This window comes from Amphiprion ocellaris, chromosome 9, assembly GCF_022539595.1.
Source record: "Amphiprion ocellaris isolate individual 3 ecotype Okinawa chromosome 9, ASM2253959v1, whole genome shotgun sequence".
Lineage (NCBI taxonomy): Eukaryota > Metazoa > Chordata > Actinopteri > Pomacentridae > Amphiprion > Amphiprion ocellaris.
Window position 1 is genome coordinate 1955090 of NC_072774.1, and position 25003 is coordinate 1980092.

The 25003-nt window shown below is 39.5% G+C and overlaps 1 protein-coding gene across 5 annotated transcripts in view; it reads right to left on the reverse strand.

The window, feature by feature from the left end:
- Nucleotides 1-755: 755 nt before the first annotated feature.
- epn1a (epsin 1a) overlaps nt 756-25003 on the reverse strand; it is a 35062-nt gene continuing 10814 nt past the window's right edge. For 3 of the 5 annotated variants that reach the window (XM_023262054.3, XM_023262055.3, XM_023262056.3), the window contains 12 exons: nt 21878-22024; nt 21576-21677; nt 18281-18439; nt 16112-16240; nt 15668-15788; nt 12623-12780; nt 12470-12541; nt 11347-11430; nt 9255-9543; nt 8101-8259; nt 5683-5925; nt 756-3279 (listed from right to left, as the gene is read on the reverse strand). In XM_023262054.3, coding sequence (XP_023117822.1) covers nt 2819-3279; nt 5683-5925; nt 8101-8259; nt 9255-9543; nt 11347-11430; nt 12470-12541; nt 12623-12780; nt 15668-15788; nt 16112-16240; nt 18281-18439; nt 21576-21644 — 1944 coding nt within the window. In that variant the 5' untranslated portion in view covers nt 21645-21677; nt 21878-22024 and the 3' untranslated portion in view covers nt 756-2818. The remainder of the gene's footprint in view (nt 3280-5682; nt 5926-8100; nt 8260-9254; nt 9544-11346; nt 11431-12469; nt 12542-12622; nt 12781-15667; nt 15789-16111; nt 16241-18280; nt 18440-21575; nt 21678-21877; nt 22025-25003) is intronic. The other 2 variants (XM_055013577.1, XM_055013578.1) reach the window with 2 other exon arrangements.

Genomic DNA, 25003 nt, shown 5'->3' on the forward strand with positions numbered 1-25003 from the left:
ACAAAATTTAAACTGAAAAGTTGTTCAAACAGCCTTAAAAAAACCCTCATATTCATATTTTATGCTACAAAAATTTCAGACAAATCAGAGAAAACAGCCTCAGATTCTAAGGTAAAAAAAACAGAAAAAAGTGGATGAAGTAGACATAATTTTAAAAGGAAAATCAGGAAGTATTTGATGCTTTAAGCTTTAAATATCCAGAGATATGAACTCTAGAAGTAAGTTCTCATCTCTTCTTCTCCAAATATAGTGTTCTAATGCATTATATTTGGATATATTTATTAGACATGTAAAAATAAAGTTAAAATCCATCATTAACACACTCATTTATTATGTTTAATTTCTTGTTTATGTCACTTCCAGCCAGAATAAACCTGTTGGTCAAATAAAAAGTCCCCATAAATCTCATTTCTGGCCTGATTTTGGATCATCTAGTTCATAAACTCTGTTGTAAATGTTTGAGTTCAACGTTCAATTCTTCTATATGCTGTAAAAATAAAAGTTTATTTAGTTTCCTGCAGGTTGAAGCGCTGCAAAGAAAATAAACGTGGATTTATTCTGGTGCAACGTGTCTCGTTTTAGTCTTTTTCTGTCACATTTTTGTCGTTTCATGTGTCATTTTTGTCGTTTTGTGTCTCGTTTGGTTCAATTCTTCTTCATGCTATAAAAGTTTAGTTTCCTGCAGGTCGAATTGCTTCAAAGACAATAAAACTAAACGTAGATTTCTTCTGGTGCAATGAAAAACAAAACCCACGTCCGTGTTTTTGTTTTATTTCATAAATTTCTTTAGATTTTTTTTTCCATTTTACTTTTCAAATGTGAATGTTCACAGTCAACACCACACAAAAGTCAACCTTACCCGATAAAAGATTTTTTTCTTCTTGTCGATATAAAATAAAGATATATTCATCAATCTAAATTAAAAGAACAGCGTGGAGCGTGTTGTCGAGTCCCTGGTGGGTTTTCTCTCCTCACTCGCTCAAATAATCGCTTCGTTTTTTGTTTCGTTTTATAGAGAAGCTTCAGTCGTCGCTCTGCGGAGGAGAGACGATGACAGACGAGGAGACGGAGGGACGATGTCCTCTGGTCACTGTTTCTGAGCCGAGATGCAGTTTTTTATTCATCCAGGGGCTTCGGTTCTCCTCTCAGGATCATTTTAGATCAAAAAACAGGTCATTTTCAACAGATTTCAGACAACTGTTCTTATAATTTCTGGTAATTTTATGTCATTCAGGACAAATTGAGTCATTTTGGACGCTTTTTTTTTCCAATAGTTTTTCTCATTTTAGACACATTTTAAGTTTTTATTGATCCAGTAGGTTTTTCTTTCCTCTCATGATCATTCTGGCTAAAAAAAAATTATTTTGAACAGGTAAATTTGGGCAAGTTTATGTCATTTGGGGAAAACTGAGTCATTTTGTACGCATTTTTTCAGCAGTTGTTCACTAGTTTTTGTCATTTTAGACACATTGAGTTAGATTCTGAGCATTCACATTTCTACAGCCTCCAAGAACTTTTTTTGATCCAGTCGGTTTTATTTTGCTCTTGTGATTATTTTGGCTAAAAAATGTCATTTTGAACAGGTTTTAGGTCATTTTGGACACATTTTTTGGATAAATTTGGCCACTTTTGTGTCATTTTGGACAAACTGAACCATTTTGAAGACTTTTTTTTGTCATTTTGGACAAATTTTGAGTCATTTCTACAGTCTCAGTTCTTCTTGTCGTCTCTGGAAACACTGCCTGCAGTTCATCTGAAAACTAGGTCGCTTACAGATTTTTAAAAAATATTTTTGGTGCACGCTGCAGGAGGACACTGTCCCACAGTAAGAAATGAGAAGAAAAATTGTCCAAAAGGAGCCAAAATCTGTTCAAAATGACATGTTTTTAACCAAAATGATCCTGAGAGGAGAATCAAAGCTACGGGGTGAATAAATAAAGTCAGCATCGATCAGAAACAGTGAACAGAGGAACGTTGTCCCTCCATGTCCTCATCTTTCATCTCTCCTCTGCAGAGCTACGACTACTGAAGCATCTGAAACGTGATTTAAGGAGGAAAATCTGTTTCCGATCAACAAAAAGAAGTGAAAGAAGTTTGGCAGAGAAGCAGGTGACCCTCGGCTGAGATCCCAACATCACATTTTATCAACACAATTTCCAAAAAAACTGAAAATAACGGATGATTTCTTCCTTTCCTAGTCACTGAAATGAGATGACGGACAGATACAGAAACACACAAACAGAAACTTCTCCTTCGCTTCCCTTCAGGGCTTCAGGAACGAAGAAAAATGAGCTTTTGATTTTGAAACGTCGTTGCATGATTTCTCCTTGTTTATTTGTTCCCAAGAACTGGAAAGAAATAAATTAGATTAAATTAAGCTGAAAGGATCCGACCACATCGAGCCTGAAATGTTGCCGCAGGTTTTTCATCCTTCATGCAGTTTGACGGTTCAGGAGGAGGAAGAAGCCCGGCTCAGAGTCTGTGGAGTTCATTAGTGGCTTCACGGCTTCTTCCTCCGCTGGAACCTCACAGACTTACCTTCATCACAACAGGACTGAAACACAACAGGAAGTACGACACCAACAGAAGTGGATTAAAACAAAATAAATAGAATCTCTATTTCCCCCCGAAAACAACCCGCCTTGAAATGAAAGGAACTAAAATCATCTGAAATGAAATAATGCTCTCCGAGGAAAAGGAAAAGAAAGAGTTTAATTCTTCTTTAAATATCGAGACGTTCGTCTTCTGGCTGAGGGGGTGGGGGGGGGGCAGCAGGTAGACCAGGCCGACAGGTGAGCGGAGCAGGGATGTCACTTCCTCAAAGAAGAAAGGGGTTGGTGCTGGCCCCCGCCGCCCCGCCGCCGCCCACCGACCCCCCGGCCCCCATCACGCCCCCCGGTCCAGACGGCCCACCCAAAATCAGCTGAGGAGGCGGAGCTCCGGGCCCCAGGAGGGCAGGGCCTGGCGGGGCCATGGGGGAGAGCCCGCTGTAGGGCATTCCCATGGGGCTGGCCTGCATCATGCCCAGGCCCATCCCAGGGGCCCCCACGCCCATGGGGCCCATGGGACCCAGCCCCGGCTGCACCAGGCCCAGCATGGGGTTGGGGGGCACCGGGCTGGTGCGGAGGCCGCTGAGGCCCAGCGAGGAGGGCTGGGGGGAGATAGAGGTCATGGGGGGGGCCACGCCGAATGGGTTGGAGGAGGCCGGCGTCGGAGAGACGCCCCGACTGGAGATGGTGCTGCCGGGAGTCACGGCCATGCCGGGGGCTGGAGATGAACCTGGAGGACAAAAGAAGACAAGATGGTCACAACGTTCAGTCAGGAGTTAGTAGATTTAATTTATTTAACTTTAACTCCAACTCTGGAAACTCAAAAAACTATCTAGCCATCCATCCATCCATCCATCCATCCATCATCTATCCATCCATCCATCTAGCCATCCGTCCATCCATCCATCCATCCATCATCTATCCATCCATCCATCTAGCCATCCGTCCATCCATCCATCATCTATCTATCCATCCATCCATCCATCCATCCATCCATCCAGCCACCAATCTATCTAGCCATCATCCATCCATCATCCATCCATCCATTCATCCATCCATCCATTCATCTATGCAGCCATCCATCTATCTAGCCATCCATCCATCATCTATCCATCCATCCATCCATCCATCCATCATCTATCATCCATCTAGCTATCCGTCCATCCATCCATCATCTATCCATACATCCATCCATCATCTATCCATCCATCCATCTAGCCATCCGTCCATCCATCCATCATCTATCCATCCATCCATCCATCCATCCATCCATCCATCCATCTATACAGCCACCCATCTATCTAGCCATCATCCATCCATCATCCATTCATCCATCTATACAGCCATCCATCTATCTAGCCATCCATCCATCATCTATCCATCCATCTATACAGCCACCCATCTATCTAGCCATCATCCATCCATCATCCATCCATCCATTCATCCATCCATCTATACAGCCATCCATCAATCTAGCCATCCATCCATCATCTATCCATCCATCCATCCATCCATCCATCCATCATCTATCCATCCATCTAGCCATCCGTCCATCCATCCATCATCTATCCATCCATCCATCTAGCCATCCGTCCATCCATCCAAACATCCATCCAAACATCCATCCATCCATCCATCTATACAGTCATCCATCTATCTAGCTAGCCATCCATCCATCCATCCATCATCATCTATCCATCCATCCATCTAGCCATCCATCCATCCATCCATCCATCATCATCTATCCATCCATCCATCCACACATCCATCCATCCATCTATACAGCCATCCATCTATCTAGCCATCCATCCATCCATCCATCCATCCATCCATCCATCCATCCATCATCTATCCATCCATCCATCCATCCATAAATCCATCCGTTTTTAGCTTTAGCAATTCCATTCTGTAAGTAATGATGTCGTTATATATTTTTAATATCTCTCTGTGTGCTCTGCTCTCATGTTTTATTTCTGTATGTTTAACATGCTGCTAGTTTCTTGAATTAAACCATCTTTCACGATCCTGTTTTCCCACAAAGCTCCAGTTCAGAGCAGATTCAGAAGGCTGCAGGCCACCACAGGGTTAGAAGATGCAGATCAGAGGTTCTGTTTGATCAGAACCTCTGGTTAAATCTGGGTCTCAGACCTTTAATTAGATCTGCTGAGAATGGATTTTAATCACATGGTGCTCTACTGCTGGCTGCATTCTACTGAATTGAACTCAGCAGTTTGTTTCTGCAGGACAAAAATGACAAAACGAGACACAAAACAACAGAAATGAGATGCAAAATGACAAAATGAGACCCAAAATGACAAAAACGAGACAGAAAACAACAAAAATGAGACAGAAAATGACAAAAATGAGACAGAAAATGACAAAAAGAGACACAAAACAACAAAACAAGACACAAAACGACAAAAACGCTATACAAAACGACAAAAATGAGACACAAAATGACAAAAACGAGACACGAAATGACAAAAAGAGACACAAAACGACAAAACAAGACAAAACGACAAAAACGAGACAAAATGACAAAAATGACACAAAATGACAAAACAACAAAACTACAAAAATGAGACACAAAATTAAAAAAAAGGAGACACAAAGTGACAAAAACTAGACAGAAATTGACAAAAACGAGACAGGAAATGACAAAATGAGACACAAAATGAGACACAAAATGAAAAAAACGAGAATGAAAACGAGACAAAATTACAAAAACAAGACAAAGTGACAAAAACGAGACACAAATTGACAAAAGCGAAACAGAAAACGACAAAACGAGACAGAAAACGACAGGAGACAGGAAATGACAAAAAGAGACACAAAATAAGACAAAACCACAAAAACAACAATCAAAATAGACAAAATTACAAAAACAAGACCCAAACTGACAAAAACGAGACACAAAACAACAAAAAAGAGACAGAAAACGACAAAAACGAGACAGGAAACGACAAAACAAGACCCAAAATGACAAAAACGACAAAAAATGACAAAAACAAGACACAAAATGGATACAATGAGAGACAGGGAGTAAAATCAAAGCTACTGAATGAATGAATAAATGCATTGAAACAGTGAACATCCAGACTGATCTCCTGCTGTAGCTCAGCTAACATCTGACCTGTGTTCTGGAGGAAGGGGTTGTGCGCTGACGAGGAGGAGATGGAAGGAGGCGGCGGCTGTTTGGGTTTGGGTTTAGAAGACACCAGGGAGTCCAGGTCCACCAGGGCGGCGTTGGGCCCCAGGAAGGACTCTGGAGTTTTACGGACCGGAAGCGACGAGCCGAGAGACGAGAGGTTGAATGGAACCGGAGATCCTGTGCTGTCGCAGCCGGCCGCCGAAGATCCTCGCCGCTCTGGATCTCCTGGGAGGCAAACAGGAGGAATTAGTACCCAGGAGAACAATAAAGGTCTGATGGTAAAACCAGTACAGAAGTGAAAACTCACACAGAGGAGGATGAAATGTGAGACAAGACAACTGTTGTGTTCATGCAGCTCGATCTAAACATGTTAAATATGTGGATCCTTTGAACCCTCTGAGCCTCAAAATCTGCCGGCGTGTTTAAAAGGTCAAAAATCGACATTTATTAGAACCAGAAACTGAAAAAACTGAATAAACAAAAAAAAACAGTCAGAGAGCGCAGTCCTCCTCCAAGGCTGCTCATTTCCTCATATGCCAGAAATGCAGCATTTGTTTATTAGTTGTTGATGAGCAGAGAATGTGTCCATTTAGTATAGATGTACCCACAAACAAAATGATTTTGAGCTGAGCACAGGTGTGTGTCATACATGTGTACGTTATGTACGGATACTGAATCACGTGACCTAAATATGTAGCGGGCGGCAGGAATTGATGGGACTCAGAAACACCCCCACAATTTAATCAGTTGTTCCTTGGATCATTTCTGACGGATAAGTCCTGATAAGTCCTCAGTGGTGGATTTGTAGTAGGATCACAATCATGTGATTGTCAGCAGGCAGCTGATGTAGTGTTCACTTGCTGTCATGGTTACAGTGACGCTGTGCTGCTATCTGGCAATGATACAGAAATCTTTAACAAATCCGTGGATCCAGACTATAAGCTGCATCACTGCCAGAATCTAATCACTAAGTCCTTGAGTCATTACTGACCTTCCCTGAAAACAGACAGACGGACAAATAAACCAACAGCAATCATCATATAACTCCGCCGCGTTCCTTAGTGGAGTAATAAAACAGATTTTCTACTTTCTGACGGTCTGCAAACACATCACGGGAGAAAACTAACCAAGTCTGAGCTTCAAATATCTCACCAAAATCACTTTATAGATATGTGATGATCGCCGTTGGTTTGTCTGTCTGTGTGCAACATTACTCAAAAACAGCGGATTTGGATGAAATTTTCAGGGAAGGTCAGAAATGACACAAGGACCAAGTGATTAGATTTTGGCAGTGATGCAGCTTATAGTCTGGATCCACGGATTTGTTAAACATTTCTGTATCATTGTGAGATAGCATCACGGCGTCACTGTAACCATGACAACGAGTGAACACTACATCAGCTGCCTGCTGATGATCACATGATTGAGATTCTACAAATCCACCACTGAGGACTTATCAGGACTTAGCCATCAGAAATGATACAAGGAACAACTGATTAAATTGTGGGGGTGTTTCTGAGTCCCATCAATTCCCGCCACCTGTTACATATTCAGGTCACGTGATTCAGTATCCGTACATAACGCACACATGCATAACACACACCTGTGCTCAACACAAGGTCATTTTGTTTGTGGGTATATCTAGATTAAATAGTGCCATGATTTCTGATCATCAGTAACTAATAAATAAATGCTGCATTCCTGACAATGCCATATAGGGAAATGAGCAGCCTTGGAGGAGGACTACAGTCTCTGAATGCTTCTCTAGTTAGACATGCATCCATGTAAAAGTTTAGTTTACTTATTACTTATTTAATTAATTTTCCAAACATAACAACAACAAAAGTTGTCTCTAATTGCTGTCAGGAGATGCAGTTTGAATGATGGAAATCAGAAGAAAATTAACATTTCTTGGATGATTTATTTCATAAAAATGTTTTAAAAAAACCTGGACCCAACATGTCCACAGGTGTAACTGTTCTGTTTTTTAAAATGATTTCCATGTTGTTCTGCCTTCATAGAGTTAAAGGACTTTAGATTGCAGAGAAAAATGAACCAACAGGGGTAAAAATGAACCAACAGGGGTAAAAATGAAACAACAGGGGGTAAAAATGAACCAACAGGGGGTAAAAATGAACCAACTGGGTAAAAATGATCCAATAGGGGGTAAAAATGAACCAACAGGGGGCAAAAATGAACCAACGGGGGGTAAAAACATCCAGACCCTGCGGGGCTCAGAGGGTTTCAGGTGTGGTCTGTACCTGCTGTGGGTGTGTCTTTTTGTGTGGGTGTGTCTTTTTGTGTGAGTGTGTCTTTTTGTGTGTGTGTCTTTTTGTGTGGGCGTGGCTTCATGTGTGGGCGTGTCTTCCTGTGTGGGCGTGGCTTCCCGTGTGAGTGTACCTGTGCCGTTTGTGTGTTTGGCGGTGGCGCTCCAGAGGTCGGAGCTGATTGGCTCGGGGACCGGCCCGTCGCTCGCCCAGGGGTCTACTGGTCCCCCCGAGGAGGAAGTGCTGGGCGGCACTGGGGGGCCCCAGGGGTCGGAGCTGGGGGGGGTCACAGCTACAGGGGAGGGGAGCAGACGAGGGGAGGGGAGGGGGGTTAACAGAACAGCGAACCACAGTCAGGAGGGAGGCTGGGCTGGCTCAACAGCAGCGTCTCTCCTTTACCTCCCACCAGAAAGCAGTAATACAGATATAGATATAAATACAGATATAGATATAAATATAAATCTAGATAAGGGGCTGTCTGGGTAACAGCAGCAGCTCGGTGAGGTGAAGGAGAGCTTAACCCTCGTGTCGTCCTGCGGGTCATAATCGACCCGTTTTAAAGTTTGAAAATGTAGAAAAAAAATATTTTCACAGTGAAACTTCTGATGTCCACATTTTGAACATTTTTGGGAAATCTTTGAACATTTTTTGATGGAAAAAAGAAATGTTAAAATGTTTCTTAAGAACATTCACAAAAAATCAACCAAAATCCAGTGAAATTCACTGAAAATAGAAAGAAAGAAAATATTAGAAGTTTTACTGATATATATGGAATCACTTCAGATATTTTTAGGATTTTCTTGGAAGATTTTTAATCATTTTTTCAAAATATCTAAAAGAATTTTCTTGCCAAATTCGGGGGATTTTTTGAAATAAAACTTTCAAGGGAAACTTTTACGGAATTATTGGAATTTTCTTCCTGAAGGTTTTGTAAATTTTCAGAAATTTGGGGAATTTTTTTGCTGAATTTTTGGATTTTTTTCAAACAAAGAATCAATATTTTTTGGTGCCTGTAAATGAAGACAACAGGAGGGTTAAAGAAGCAGCTTTAACGTTAGCGAGGAGGAAGAGGGTGAGAGCAGACGGCTCTGGTTGACACTCAGCCTCAGTCAGTCCTGATAGAAACGAGAGGATAACGGTTCAGACGGAGGGAGGACGACTCAGGATGAAGATCAGAAATGACAGCATGAAGACAAACCAACGGGACACTCATGAAGAAATGAAGCCGGGCTGAAGAGGAGCCGCCTGATTGGCTGCAGTGCTGACATGTGGCCACCGGTGGCTCACCTGAACTCCCCCAGGGGTCCACGTTGTTCACTCTGTTGGCCGTCTCCCCCCAGGGGTCTGGGGGAGGAGCTACGGTGGGCGGGGCTCCTCCCCCCCAGGGGTCCGTGCTGGTGGGGGACGTGGGCGATGCGACTCCCCATGGGTCTGTGGGGGCCGAGTCCCAGGGGCCCGAGGCGGCGGGAGCAGGGACGGTGGGTGGAGGTGAGGGGCCAGTGGAGCCCCCAGGGGCAGCAGCAGCAGCAGGAGGGGCCCCCCAGGGGTCGACGGCACTCAGCTCCATCAGGGTGCTCTGAAGGGGAAGATAATGGGTTCATGTTTACACTCAGTCTCATAACTCAACATGGTCTGAGCTGCATAAGATGCCAACATTTGCACAAAGAATTTATCTATTTTTAACAATTTTTATTTTATCTTATTTTTATTCTATTCTATTTTATTTCATTTTATTTGTTGTTTCAGTTGTGTGAAGGGAACTCGCGAGATAAGAATTTCATTACTTAGGGTAACCACTGTGTTTCTGCTGTGTGTATGACAAGTTCTTGAATCTTGAATTTTTAAACAAGAAAAGCACTCAGTCCTCCTCCAAGGCTGCTCAGTTGTTGTATGATTTCCAATGGATAAGTTCTAAAAAGTCCTCAGTGGTGGATTTACAGTAGGATCACAATCATGTGATTGTCAGCAGGCAGCTGATGTAGTGTTCACTTGTTGTCATGGTTACAGTGACGCTGTGCTGCTATCTGGCAATGATACAGAAATCTTTAACAAATCCATGGATCCAGACTATAAGCCGCATCACTGCCAAAATCTAATCACTTGGTCCTTGTGTCATTTCTGACCTTCCCTGAAAATTTCATCCAAAACTGTTAGTCTGTTTTAGAGTAATGTTGCTAACAGACAGACAGACAGACGGACAAAGATCGTCACATAACTCTGTCACATTCCTTGGCGGAGTAATGAACTGATTTTAAACTTTCTGATGGTCTCTGAGCACTTCATGGGTGAAAACTAACCAAGTCTGTGCTTCAAATATCTCACCAAAATCACTTTATTACTTCGCCAAGGAACGCGGCGGAGTTATGTGACGATCAGCGTCTGTGCGTCTGTCTGTCTGTCTGTCTGTCTGTCTGTCTGTCTGTCTGTCTGCAACATTACTCAAAATCGGACAAACGGATTTGGATGAAATTTTCAGGGAAGGTCAGAAATGACAACAGACAAACCAACGCAGACCGTCACATAACTCTGTCGCGTTCCTTCGTGGAGTAATAAAGTTTGAATGAAAACAGCTGCAGGAGCAGAGTTTGGATGAAAAACTGTTGTCAGGAAATTGGGTTCATTTTAAGGCGATTGGAATTTTTCTACATATATCGTTTGTGAAATTAACCAAATATGAGCATACAATTAAAATCTGTAAAATGTTGTGATAAAAAAATTCCCAAAAAACAAATCATTTTCAGAAAACGCATCTTGTGATCTTTGATTCCATTGATTCTTCAGGAGTTCCAGTTAAACTGCTAAATCCAGATATTTCAAACTTACTCCTAAAAATTCACCATTAAATGTTAAAAAGAAAAAATTCTGTGCTCCTTAATGCAACCAAATAGTCATTTGTGGCCAATAGTCACATAACAAGAATTCTGATAGTTTTCAGAGAGTTTTCTCAAAGGTTTCTGTTGGGAAAATTAGGCAAATCTAAGTTTAAAATCACATCTGATTGTTCATATTCGGCCTTCATAAGTCAACATACTCTGAGTTGAAATAAAACGTATTTCACCAGACATTAATACATCTCTACAGTGGTGTGTTCATGACTAATTCAGACCAGAGCGATGGGTGTGGACACAGCTGTTGATGGAAATTCAAGATTATATTTTTTATCAGCGATTATTCATCACACGGACAAACAATCAGTTTTAAAGGCCAAGTCGTGTAGTTTATTTGATGTCTGCTCCACCTCACTGACTAATACTTTCAGAGCAGCTCAACCAAGAAGAAGGGATGCTTTCATGACTACCACTGCTATCTTTTCATGATTAAATTCTAAAGTTGGTTAGGTAAAACCATGCAGTAAGATATGAATCTACGTTTGACAGACCTCCTCTGGTTTGGGTTTCTCCCTCTTGCTCTCCTCGATGGCCATCTGCAGTCGCAGGTCGTCTCCTCGGCGAAGTCGTTCCTCCTACAGATCAGAAACTAACGTCAGAAACACAACCTCCACAAGAACAACAACCTCCAGAAGAACAACATCCTCTAGAAGAAACACAACCTCCACAAGAACAACAACCTCCAGAAGAATAACAACCTCCAGAAGAACAACAACCTCCAGAAGAACAACAACCTCCAGAAGAACAACAACCTCCAGACGAAACAAAACCTCCAGAAGAAACACACACTCAGGGTTCAGGTCTTAGAGTGAAAATCTGAACCCTGACCTGTAATCTTCATCCTGAGCCTCTTAACAAACACCTAATCCCTAAAACACACCTGAAAGCTGTAAATCTGAGTAGAGCTGTTAAACAGAATAAACCTGAGAGTCTTAGATCTGGAAGCAGCTGCTGTTCTTCGACTTCCAGACATGTTGGTTTATTCCATCTGAAATCATCAGCAACCTTCTGCTCAACAATCTCTGATTTCTATGAAATGTTAATGTAAATATTTATTCAGTGAAATTTTAGATTAATACATAAAATATTTTCCAAGATTTGTGTTTGAAAAAATGCTTGTCGACTCACTGAACATAAAGTTCATTTCAGGTTTCATGTTTGACACCCCGGATCTAGAAGAAGGACTGAGGATCAAACAGCAGAACACTGAGTTCATAGAACAAACCAGACTGGTGGTAAAGCTGGACTGAAACCACCTGAACACTGCAGGTAAACACTCAACAACAGGAAGAAGAAGGTGAACAGGTGAGAAGAGAGAATATTTCAGATCAGACAGGTGCATGCTGTCAGAGAGGAAGGAATGATCGATACTTACATGACACTCAGAGCTGAATTTAATCGATTATGGGAAGTATTTGTCATGCAAATTCTGCTCTTAAATTACAGCCGATCGGTTCTTCGTGAGGATTTGAGAAGCATCTTTTGGCCCGTTTTGTACAGAAATTATCTGGATGCAGATTTATACGTTGAGGGAAACGACAAATACGAGCATGAATGAATTTAGTTTGAGAGATTCCAGAGACAGACAGCAGACTGGACACTCTCTGCCCTGACCTTTTGGTGCATCTCTTTGCTGAGTGTGAGAGCATAGCGGAACTCTGCGTCCTCCAGGGGGTCCTTGCTAGTCTGGGGGAGGTCAGGGGTTAATGACAGGTGAGAGGGGTGCTGCAGGTACAACACGGTCAGCTGGATGAAGCTGCGCTTTACCTGCTCCGCCTCTTCTTTGCTCATGGCCAGAGCCAGCTGGAGCTGCAGGTCTTCCTCTCCGGAGCTCTGAGGCCAGGCCTGCTCAGGATCCGCCCCTCCAGAGTGGGAGCCCAGGGACAGGCTGCCCCCCAGGCTGGGAGCTGAGGGGGCCGAGGAGGCTGCAGGACGAGAAACAAACATGGATTCAAACTTTAGTAGTCTTTCAATCTGTTCTAAAGAGGTCTGGCTGTTTTAACACTTCTGGTTCCACTTCTTCTGGAATATTAGCCCTCCTGTTGTCCTCATTTACAGGCATCAAAAATATTGTTTCCTCGTCTGAATAAAATCCAAAAAATCAGCAAAAGAATTCCCCAAATTTCTGAAAATTTGCAAAACCTTCTGGAAGAAAATTCCAATAATTCCTTAAAAGTTTCCCCAAATTTGGCAAGAAAATATTTTCAAAAAATTAGTAAAAATCTTCCAAAAAATCCTAAAAATATCTAAAGTGATTCCATATACATCAGTAAAACTTCTAATATTTTCTTTAAGAACATTCACATAAAAATCAACCAAAATCCAGTGAAATTTGCTGGATTTTGGTTGATTTTTCTGTGAATGTTCTTAAGAAACATTTTTAACATTTCTTTTTTTCCCACCAGAAAATGTTCAACGATTTCCCAAAAATGTTGAAAATGTGGACATCAGAAGTTTCACTGTGAAAATACATTTTTTTTCCATATTTTCAAACTTTAAAAAGGGTCAATTTTGACCCGCAGGACAACACGAGGCTTAAGCTCTGATCTACATGGATCAGAATATCCACCGATATTTCAGTTTGTTGTCCAATATTCCAGATTCTGAATCAATGACATGATGAGAAATTAGAGGAAAATCTCAGGTTTTAATCTTTAATAGTTCCTCACATGTTGCTGAAAGTATTTGATTTATTAAGCTTAAGTTACAGAAGTATCTTTATAAATATTCAGATATTATGCTATAAAAATTTCAGTTCTTCCTTGTTTTACTTAATTTACTTGAAAATCTTCCAAAACGTCTCAGTTTCTCTAAAATTACATATAAATTGTTCACATTGACTCAAATGTATCTAAAATTGGATCAATTTTTTGCAAAACTACTCAAAATTTCTCCAGAATCTGTTAAAATAGTCCAAAATAGGATTAAAATGGTCTACAATAAAGACTAAAGAATTGTCCAAAATTAGATGAAAAATGATCCAAATTAACTTACAAATGGACCGAAATGACTCAAATAATCTAAAATAGGTATAAATTGTTTTCAATTACTCAAAAGTTCCTATAATTACCGAAAAAGTGTCCAAAATGACACTAAAATTGTGAGTAAAATGACACAAAATTTGCCTTAAATGACTCAAAACTCGTCCACAAGGACTCAAAGTTGTCTATACTTACATAAAACCCGTTTTTTCATATTTCAACTCAACAATAATCAGAGATTATTGATCTGCTGTCTAATATTCCAGATTCTGAATCAATGACACGATGAGAAATAAGAAAGAAACTTTCCGGTTTTTGTCTTTAATAGTTCCTCAGATGTTGTTCAAACAGACTCAGATTTAACGTGAGAAATGTGGGTTTCATCTGTGTTTTACCAGTTCTGGTTCCACTTATTGATTCTGGTTATTAAAGTCTCCTGATTCTGACTCTCAAAGTTGCAGGAGGTTTGAGTTACTACAACAGTAAAAATCTACTTTTACATGGATCCATGCGTAATAATAATCTACAGAGATAATATACTGTATTTAAGTACATTAAGTAAATTTGTTGTTTGTGCATAAACTACTATTCTGTTCCATCAGAACAAATCAACAAATCCAAGCCTAAAATCATGATATTCACACAAACTCACTTTGTTGTAAATGTCTCATTTAAACATTTTTACTCTAACAAGATTCTGTAAAAAAGAAAAGAATTCTGCACTCCTCTGGACAACCATGAAGCCACGACTGACTCAGCTGTGACCAACAGTTCACTGATCTAAACTCAGGGAGTTTTTGGTTGAACTGCAAGCAGTGTTTCCACAGAGCCGGAAACGAGAACGGAAACATTCAAAAATGGATGTAGAGTTCATGTGTTTGTCTAGTGTCAGTAACACCCGTGGACATGCTGGGTCCCGGTATTTCTTACATTTTTAGGAAATAAATAATCCAAGAAATGTTTATTTTGTTCTGATTTCCATCACTCTAACTGTGTCATCCTGACAGAAATTTCAGACAACTTGTTGCTCTTTTTGGAAAATAAATCAAATCTAAATTTAAAATCAGACTTTTTTGTCTCACTTCCAGAAATGTGAAAAATCTGGGATAAACAAAAAAAAAATCTGCACTCAATTGGTGCAAACTCAGAAGCCATTAGTGACAACTTTTTGCTTTTTCTTTTTTAAATTTCTGTCATTTTTTATCTTTAGTATATGGGTATTTTTTGGGAAAAATGCTGGACATGTAGATTCCAAGTTTCTTCTGTTTTTTGAAAAGTAAACAAAACTTTGCTGTCTTTTCAAGATTCGTGAAGTAGCGTAAACAATTCTTCGTCAAAATCAGTTTATTCTACAAGTCTCATTTAAAAATATTCCAAAAATTCACCATTTATACCAACTAGACTCTATAAAAAAATAAAAATTCTGCACTTCTCTGTGCAACTGTGAAGCTTTTACTGACTCAGATGAGACCAACAGTCATGTGACTAAAATTCTGAAATATTTTGGCTGAACTGCAGGCAGAGAGGAGCCAAGTATCGAAAAAAATAAAACTAACAGTTAAAGTAGTGAATTATTTTAAGTATGTAAAATCATTTTTATACCCCGGTGTTGGGAAAACTGGTGGAAAAATGTTGGAAACAAATGTTGATTTTAAGTTTTTTTGATTTTTGATGACTCATCTCTGTTTTTTGTTTTTTTTTAAATCATTTCCATCATTCTACTGGGAGAAGACATTTCTGAGTTCTCTCTCCTTCACATTGTTCTGGTTCCACAGCTGCAGGACTTCAGATTGAGTAATGAGTAAAAGCTAAACTCTGTTCTGACTCTCACCACTGGAGGTCTGTGCCATCTTCTCTTTGGTTTTGAGGGCGTGGATTCTCTCCTCTCTTAGTCTCTCCTCGTCTTTCAGCAGCGTTACCAGCTGTTTGGCTTTCTCTCTCACATTCACACCCTGGAAAAATAAAGCTCCCAGTTACTGGAATCACCGGTTCCATCACTGCATAAACAAACATAGATTAAACTATGTGATTAATGAATTTCAGATGCAGCGAAGTTCCACTGAAAACCTTTCTGTTTGTGCAACAGCCTGGAAGTTCACACAGTTTGGCTATCAACGATCAATAAAGCTTTTATGGCTTTATAGAGCTGCACAAGAGGTCAGAGACGCTTTGTGGAACAACCTTGAGTGAACTACAGGCGTCATATTTGACAGAGTGAGTCCACGTAAACGCTTCAGCTTCCTGTCCAGCTCTGAGGACAGGTGTGAGCTCCTACCTGGTCTTTGCCGTCCCGGTCTATGTACTGGAAGTCCTTGAGGGTCTGGACTGCGTAGATGTTCTCTCGGCACTGCTGGGCGACACGTTCTGAACCCGTCTTGATCAGGTACTCCATGAGAGTCATAGCCTGGACGAAGGAAAGTCACAACCAATGAGCTGTTGTACAGAAATGCTAAGAAAAGCTAAAGCAGGAAACATGTCCTCTTATGGGAGACCACTTTTTTATTTTGCACTATTGCACTACACTTTGATTTCTCTCTTTCTTTCTATCGATTATCTAAAGATGACTTTGGGAAACCAGCTCACATAACTAGATTAATTATTGACAGTTTTATCCATTAAATTCTAGTTTCGTTTGTACAATCATATTTAAATCAGCATTATTGGATGGATGGATGGATGGATGGATGGATGGATGGATGGATGAAGGATGGATGGATGAATGACGGATGGATGGATGAATGGATAATGGATGATGGATGGATGATTGGAGGATGGTTGGTTGGATGGATGGATGGATGGGTGGTTGGTTGGATGGATGACAGATGGATGGATGGATGGATGGATGGATGGATGGATGGATGGATTGGAGGATGGTTGGTTGGTTGGTTGGTTGGTTGGTTGGTTGGTTGGTTGGTTGGTTGGATGGATGGATGGGTAGTTGGTTGGTTGGTTGGTTGGATGGATGACAGATGGATGGATGGATGGATGGATGGATGAAAGGATGGACGATGGATGGGTGGATGGATGGATGAATGATGGATGGATGAAAGGATGGACAATGGATGGGTGGATGCATGGTTGGATGGATAGACAGACAGATTTTATTTCTTGTGTGTTTATATTCTTTATTGTTACTCTTATTATTGTTTCATCTGGAACAGGTGCTCACTGCATTCCACTGTGCATAATCGTGTTTCTGACATATAAAGGTCTTGAAACTTGAAAAGTAAAAACAAATCTGGAACTTTAGATTGTGTAAAACCACTAATATTAGTGCTGTGAGTGAAATCTGTCCCTAGAATCCCTGATAAAGACACACCAGTCTGTTTACAGCTTTCAGTAAATCAGGATTTCATCACTGGTTGGTTACAACACAGTTATAAAACATGATGTGTTATAAAGAACCAACCTCAGACTGTAAACACTGAACACTACCCTCCTGTTCGACTGCATAAATATTTAATAGGAACATAAAGTGGTTAAATTTTATGCTCAGAATCGTGGTGTTCAAATAAACTGAAGGAACAGGAATGATGTGGAACAAACAGGAAGTCATTTGAACATCTGATAGCTGCTGATATCTAAAATTCAATCAGTCTGACAGATAATCTCAGGTCTCACATCTTTTTTCTTCAGGAGAAATGTCGTCTATTTGGCTTTCACATGTTTCTCATCACACAAACCCACATTCACTGTGTTTATCTGCGGCTGGTTGTAATTCCACTTTCACAGTTTTACAGTTTCATTCTGACTCCTCGTTATTCTAGTTCACGTCTTTGCAAAGAACGGCATGTTTGACATAATGTTTTAACTCATCTTAGAGCAACTTCAACTAATATAGAGCAACTTAAAGTAACATAAAGTAACTTTAATTAATATAGAGCAACTTAAAGTAACATAAAGCAACTTTAACTAATATAGAGCAACTCTAAATAATATGGAGCAATTTTAACTCATCTTAGAGCAACTTCAACTAATATAGAGCAACTTAAAGTAACATAAAGTAACTTTAATTAATATAGAGCAACTTAAAGTAACATAAAGCAACTTTAACTAATATAGAGCAACTTTGACTATGACTGATTATTTTCTACAAAAATCATTAGTTGCTTGGTCTAAATATAAAAGCAAATAAACAATATTATTGCTAATTGCATAGAAACATGAAACTCTTCTACTTCTTCTACTGCTGCAGGATATTGGAAAAAAAAGTGGCATTTAAGTATAAAAAAAAAATCAGGAATTTCCATCAAATGACTCAAAGAATTAATGCAGGCTTTAGTTTCAGGATGTTATATACCATCACCTTTTGAAAAATAAGATGCTGATATTTAAAAACACAAACAGTAAGACACGTCTTATTAAATTGTTCAGGAGTTCAGAGTTTTTACAAATGTGGTCGATGAGCAGCATGGGTAAAAGTAGCTCCATTAAAATCGCCCACCTTGTAGACGTGTCTCCAGTTCTTGCCATGGTCATTGAGGCGTTTCCACACCATGCTCATGATTTCCGAGAAGGCCACGACATTGTAGGTGAGATCAGCGATCTCCGACATGAGCGAGCTGCTGGGGCCCCACGGGTCATTGGACGTCGCCTCCCGAACCTGAACAACAGCACCACGTTAATCACAATGCTATGTTTGTTCCGCTCTACAGTTAAAGAAATCTAAAAGCTTAGAAGCTTCATCAGAACCAACCAAAACAATGTTTTAACCAGAAAATTATGTCTAAAAATAGTAAAAGGGCTACATCAAGACTACACTACTGTTCAAAAGTTTGAGGTCACTTAGAAATGTCCTTATTGTTGAAATAAAATCTGTTTTTTTTCAGTGAAGATAACATTAAATGAATGATAAATCCAGTGTACGGCTGGGCGATAAATCGATTCTATCGATTAATTCGAGTGTGTTCTTAATGTCGATTTGTTTTAATGAAAATCGATTTTCTCATCAACATCCGCCACCAACGCCTTCCCGCTGGGCTCCCGTAGTTCAGAGTGCCCCCCCCTCCCCCCCGCGCTTGATACACAAACAACATCGCGGCGAGCGGTACAGATCTAAAGGTACGTGTCCACTAGATGCTATTTTCCCGCACAGCAATGCACCACATCTGAAAATCACACGGACGGCGGGTGGTCACTAGGACCACAACATGGTCACATGACAGCGCTGAGCAACAGCAGGCCGCTACGTGGTCACATGACCGAGCTTTCAGCTGGACAGTCCTGCAGACAAGTCGGATAAACACAGCGGCTCGGCCACAAACTTTACCTTTTATTTCAAAAACATGTCACTGAAAAGTATTTCTGAAAGCATTTGAGGAGAGAAATAATCTGTGCAGCAGCTGAATCTGTCCTCGTTTTAGGTCACCGACGCCTAGTTTAGAAGTTTGAGGACAGTTTCACGATGCGTGGAATCTCCGCACCCACATCCAATTTGCATAAAGTATAACAGTGGTTCTCAACCTGGGGTCCGCTTTGTCTGCTCTGAGGCTGTGATGTTATAAAAAATAGATTTTTACATTCTGGATAAAATCAGAGTAACAGACTCGCTGTGTCATCACAAGTCTACTTATAAAACATTTTAAAAACACATTTATTTGGTCTTTCTTCAGGTTGGCTCTAGTTCATCCCGATTCATTAGTTTGTGTTACAGTTAGAAAATTACTGACGGAAACGGTGTCTGAAAAACGCAAAACGGGTGAAGATTCATCAGTACCTAAAAACTCCGGCTATACTTCGAGAGTTACCTTAAATTTGGTTTTATTAAAGGACAAAACAGAATTATGTTATTTGTAGTGAAATGCTCGTAAATGACAGCATGAAACCAGCGAATTACGGCGACGTCAGGAAATAAAACAGTTCGGTAAAGTCGGAAAGATATTCACAAATTTGGACTTCCGGCATCAATAACTCATTAAATATACGTTGTCTAAACATAAACAATGCCTCTTTTCCATCGTTGTAAGGTAGACAATGTGCTACAAGCCCAGTTTAATCAAAAGTAGCTGCAGAAATAACATTGGTGTCTATGAGCAGCAGGCTGTGTGACGAGTGAACAGGAACCGTCTGCAAAATGCAAAACTGCTGCAAACAGCGAAGAGACACAAATATTCAACAAATTTACTGCTCCTGCTGGCCATACTACAACTCTTGGTTTGATATTAAATATTTTTTCTCATAATTGTAAGGATTTTTTTAGTAAAAAAAAAAAAAAAAAATCAATAACTTAACTCTTATGCGTTGTAGTGTCAACAAATTTACTGCAGCCATAAACTCTCTCCTCCTCGTCATAGTACAACTCTTGAACTCTTGGTTTGATATAAAATATTTTTTTGTAATTTTAGGGAATTTTTTATTAGTAATACAATTCAATAACGTCCCTCTTATGTTTTGTAGTGTACTTATGTGGTGGTGGTGGGTGGGTGGGGCGCTGGGGCTGGGGTGCAGCTTATAGGAGGGGCTCCAAGCCACACAGGTTGGGAACCACTGAAGTAGAAGTCAGTCAACTTTATGCAAATGAGCTGCAGCCCTCTCCAGGTAAACACACCTGATCACAGCAGGAAACGCACCGCAACCGGACCAGCATGCCACATGCAGCGCATTTCCAGCTGCGATCCGGTGTGTTTACCTGGAGAGGGCTGCAGCTTATTTGCATAGAGTAGACTGGACTCCAGGATGCTGAGAATAGGTAGGGGGTAAAAAAAAAAAATCGGATAAATCGTGAATCGGGATTTTTTGTGAAAAAATCTGAGATTTTTTTTTAGGCCATATCACCCAGCCCTAATCCAGTGTAGACATTGTTAATGTGGTAAATGACTATTCTAGCTGGAAACAGCTGATTTTTAATGGAATATCTCCATAGGGGTACAGAGGAACATTTCCAGCAACCATCACTCCTGTGTTCTAATGCTACATTGTGTTAGCTAATGGTATTGAAAGGCTCATTGATGATTAGAAAACCCTTGTGCAGTTATGTTAGCACATGGATAAAAGTGGGAGTTTTCATGGAGAACATGGAATTCTCTGGATGACTCCAAACTTTAGAACGGTTGTGTAAGTCAACTTTAACTAATATAGAGCAACTTCAACTTATATAGAGCAACTTTAACTAATGTAGAGCAACTTTTACTCATTTTTGAACATTTTTAACTAATATAGAGCAACTTTAACTCATTTTAGAGCAACTTTACTTAATATAGAGCAACTTTAATTCATGCACACTACCATTCAAAAGTTTAGGGTCACTTAGAAATGTCCTGATTTTTGAAAGATAAATGAAAAAATGTTAACACATGAATAAAAGAGGGAGTTTTCACAGAAAACATGGAATTGCCAGGGTGACTCCAAACTTTTGACCAGTAGTGTACATCAATAAAAATTGCATAAAATTTGTGATTTCAGATTCTTCAACATGAATTTTAATGTGGATTTTTTTATGAATTATCCTCATTGAACCATGATCGGAGCACCACTGCACTAAATACTGACTGACATGGAGTTAATAATGACATATAAACCGTATTTGTTGGGATTTTTTGGTTTGCTGCTCCTGAGAAACGAACCTAACGAGACATTAATTGCCCTGCATCGGAGACGGTGGAGCTGGAATGTAATCACACGAAGACTCGGTGTGATTACATTAACCGGTGGAGGAAAGAAGTGAGGAAGTTCTCCTGAGAAATATTAGATTAACAGGAAATAATGTCATCAAAGAGACAGAGAAACATGAGACACACAACCTTGATTTCAGCCTCTGAATAGTTGTGGACGATGTTCTTTACTTGTCGCCGTAGCGATGAGGTCGACATGGCAACGGTCTGGCCGTCGAGTTCTGTTGAAATCTGAACGGCAGACAGAGGAGAATGGGTTTAAAGCAGAGTCAATAAAAACGGAAGGATTTTATTAATAAATGAGACACTAAAAGAAGCAATTCAGAAGATGAAGAGTTAAAACATGATGAAAGAAAGACCTTGAGAGGAACAATCAGAGCGTGAGAGCAGGAATCGGTTATAAATCGGTGAGGGAATGAAGGCGGCATCACCTGTTACACAAGAATGACGCAGAATAAGGGTCTCTCCTCTCAGTGTCTTCTAGCTTCTCGGTCTTCTCGCCCTCTCGTTCATGGACGTCTCAGTTCGTCCCGAGGCGACATCGGGTCCCAAAAAAACAGACGGCTGGGAGACGAAAACTGTGGAGGAAGACGGAGATTAATGTTAAACAAACGGGCCAATTTATAAAATAAGGACAAAGCAGATATTCAGCAGCAGCAATCACATGATCTGCTGCTGATCCACACACAGCTGACGGAGATAAAAAGTCGAATGTCTTCAGGAGAAATCAACTGGATTTATCCTCAAAGTTCTTGAAGACGTCTTCAAGAGCCTCCAAGATGTGTTTATTATGAGAAGAATCAACTGGAATCAACTGGATTTATCTTGGAGGTTCTTAAAGACATTCTTGAAGACGCTGAAGACATTTAAGACGCTAAAGACATTGAAGACATCTTCAAGAACCTCCAAGATAAATCCAGTTGATTCTTTTCATAATAAACAAATCAACAAATCTCATAATAAACAAATCAGCTGGATTTATCTCGGAGGTTCTTGAATACGTCCTCAATGTCTTTAGCATCTTAAATATCTTCGTCTTCAAGAATGTCTTAAAGAATGTCTTCAAGAACCTCAAAGATAAATCCAGTTGATTTGTTTATTATGAGAAGAATCAACTGGATTTATCTTGGAGGTTCTTGAAGATAGTGAAGATGTTCTTGAAGACTTTGAAGATCTCTTCAAGAACCTCCAAGATAAATCCAGTTGGTTTATTATGAGAATAATCAACTCTTGGAGGTTCTTGAAGATTTTGAAGACATCTTCAAGAACATCCTCAGCGTCTTCAAGAACGTCCAAGATAAATCTAGTTGATTCTTCTCATAATAAACAAATAATCTGGATTTGTCTTGGAGGTTCTTGAAGAAGTCTTCAGAGTCTTCAAGAACATCTTCACTGTCTCCAAGAACCTCCAAGATAAATCCAGTTGAAGACATTTTGAAGAACCACCAAAAGTTGATTATTCTCATTATAAACAAATCAACTGGATTCAAGAACCTCCAAGATAAATCCAGTTGATTCTTCTTATAATAAACACAGAAACTGAAATTAAAAAGTCAGACATGATGCACTTTAGAACCTAAAAGATCCTCATTTAACTTGCAAACTTCAACTGAATGAAAATTAGTTGGTTTTTTTTGAGGACTGTTTGACGTGTATTTGCAGGAGGACTGCAACCCACCATTATTTTAAATGTTTATTCATCCGAGGATTATTTTCAGGATAAATCATTAGTTGTTTGGTCTAAAAATAAATCCAAATACACGATATTATTCTGACTGATCTTCAGTTTACTGTCATAGAGGAAAGAAATGTACATGTGTGTGTGTTTAGGACATACTTCAATTTGGGCAATATGAGTAATTTAGGACACGTTTCAAGTTTCAAATTTTACATCATTTTAGAAAAATTTTGGACAAATTTTGAAAAACTTCGGACATTTTGAGTCAGTTTACTGAGTCATTATTGAAATTTTTAAGTCATTTAGGACATATTTCAAGTTAATTGAGTTTTTTGATATTTAAAAACACAAACAGAAAGATACGTCTCAGCAAATTGTTCACGAGTTTCACAATTTCTTGGCAAAAAGGCATTTTTCTTCGCTGTGAAACTGAAACACGGAACTGATTCTTCCATCAGTTTAACTTTTGCTTTTCTGACACCAATGATTATTTCCTGGATTAATTATTATTTGTTTGAGCTCTAAAATGTTAGAAAACTATAAAACATGTGAACCCCCAAGCCCAAGAAAACAACTAGTTTTATCCTAAACCCGATGATGGTTTACTGTCACAGAGGAGGAAAGAAACCAAAAAATATTCACATTTAAGAAGCTGAAATCACAGAATTTTAATCCTAGACCGATAATTGATGATCAAAATAGTTTGTAAAAACAACTAATCGATAAATCAATGCAGCTCAAATGTCCATGCTGTTGGTATTAAAGTGTTTTTTAATAAATTTATGATATTAGTAGACATCTGGGGACGTCACAACTAATAATAATATGAGATTAGGGTGAAGGTTGATGGTGTAGGAGATGAACAGATAAGGAATATTACTGGCTGAAGTTACATAAATGGATACGTGTTATTGGCAGCAGGCTGCAGAACTCAAAGTTCACTTAGTGTTCAGTATTTATTCAGCGTTGTAGAGCTTCACCCTGACAGAAAGCTGCAACGTGGAAGCAATTTCTGACTTTATTCAAGAACCAATCACAAGCTTGAGATGCTAAAAGGGGAACTTTTCGTATTTATGAGAAGTAAAACCTGCTGCTGCTGGTTAAATTTGTCAAATGAAGTTATTTTCTGAATTATCTGGAACAATGTGTCTGTTTCCTGCTGATTCTTAACAAATTAAACAACAGTTTTTTACATTATCTGGTTCTATACATTGAAATTGCACGCTGTTGGCACTCCACATAAAACACTTGGACATCTGTACATTCTCTACATAGAACATTTTGCATTTTATATTTTTCTTATCATATTTACTGCACATTATTGCTCAATTATGTGTATTTATAGTGGTGGGAAGTGGACTCTTTCTGCTGTAAAAACTACATTTCCCCTCAGGGATTAATGAAGTATTCATATTCTATTTATTATTTCACATAAGATAAAGCATTTAACCAATGCATCTGTGGAGATTCTCAGTCATCCAGGTCGTGGTAATCGTTCAGGAGAAATCAGCTGGACTTCTTTAGGACAAATCTATTTGTTATCTTGGGAATTTACATATTTTAGAATTTTCTGACATTTTAGAGCTCAAACAAGTGATCGATTAATCCAGGAAATAATCATTATTGGTGTCAGAAACCCAAAAAGCAAAAGTTAAACTGCCAAAAACTTGTGTGTTTTTAAATATCAGCATCTTATTTTTCAAAAAGTCATGATTAATAACATCCTACAACTAAAGCCTGCATTAATTCTTTGAGTCATTTGGTGAAAATTCCTGCATTTTTTTTTATACCTAAATGTCACTTTTTTCCAATATCCTGCAGCAGTAGAAGAATCAGTTTCATGTTTCTACAAAAATAGCAATAAAATTATGTATTTGCA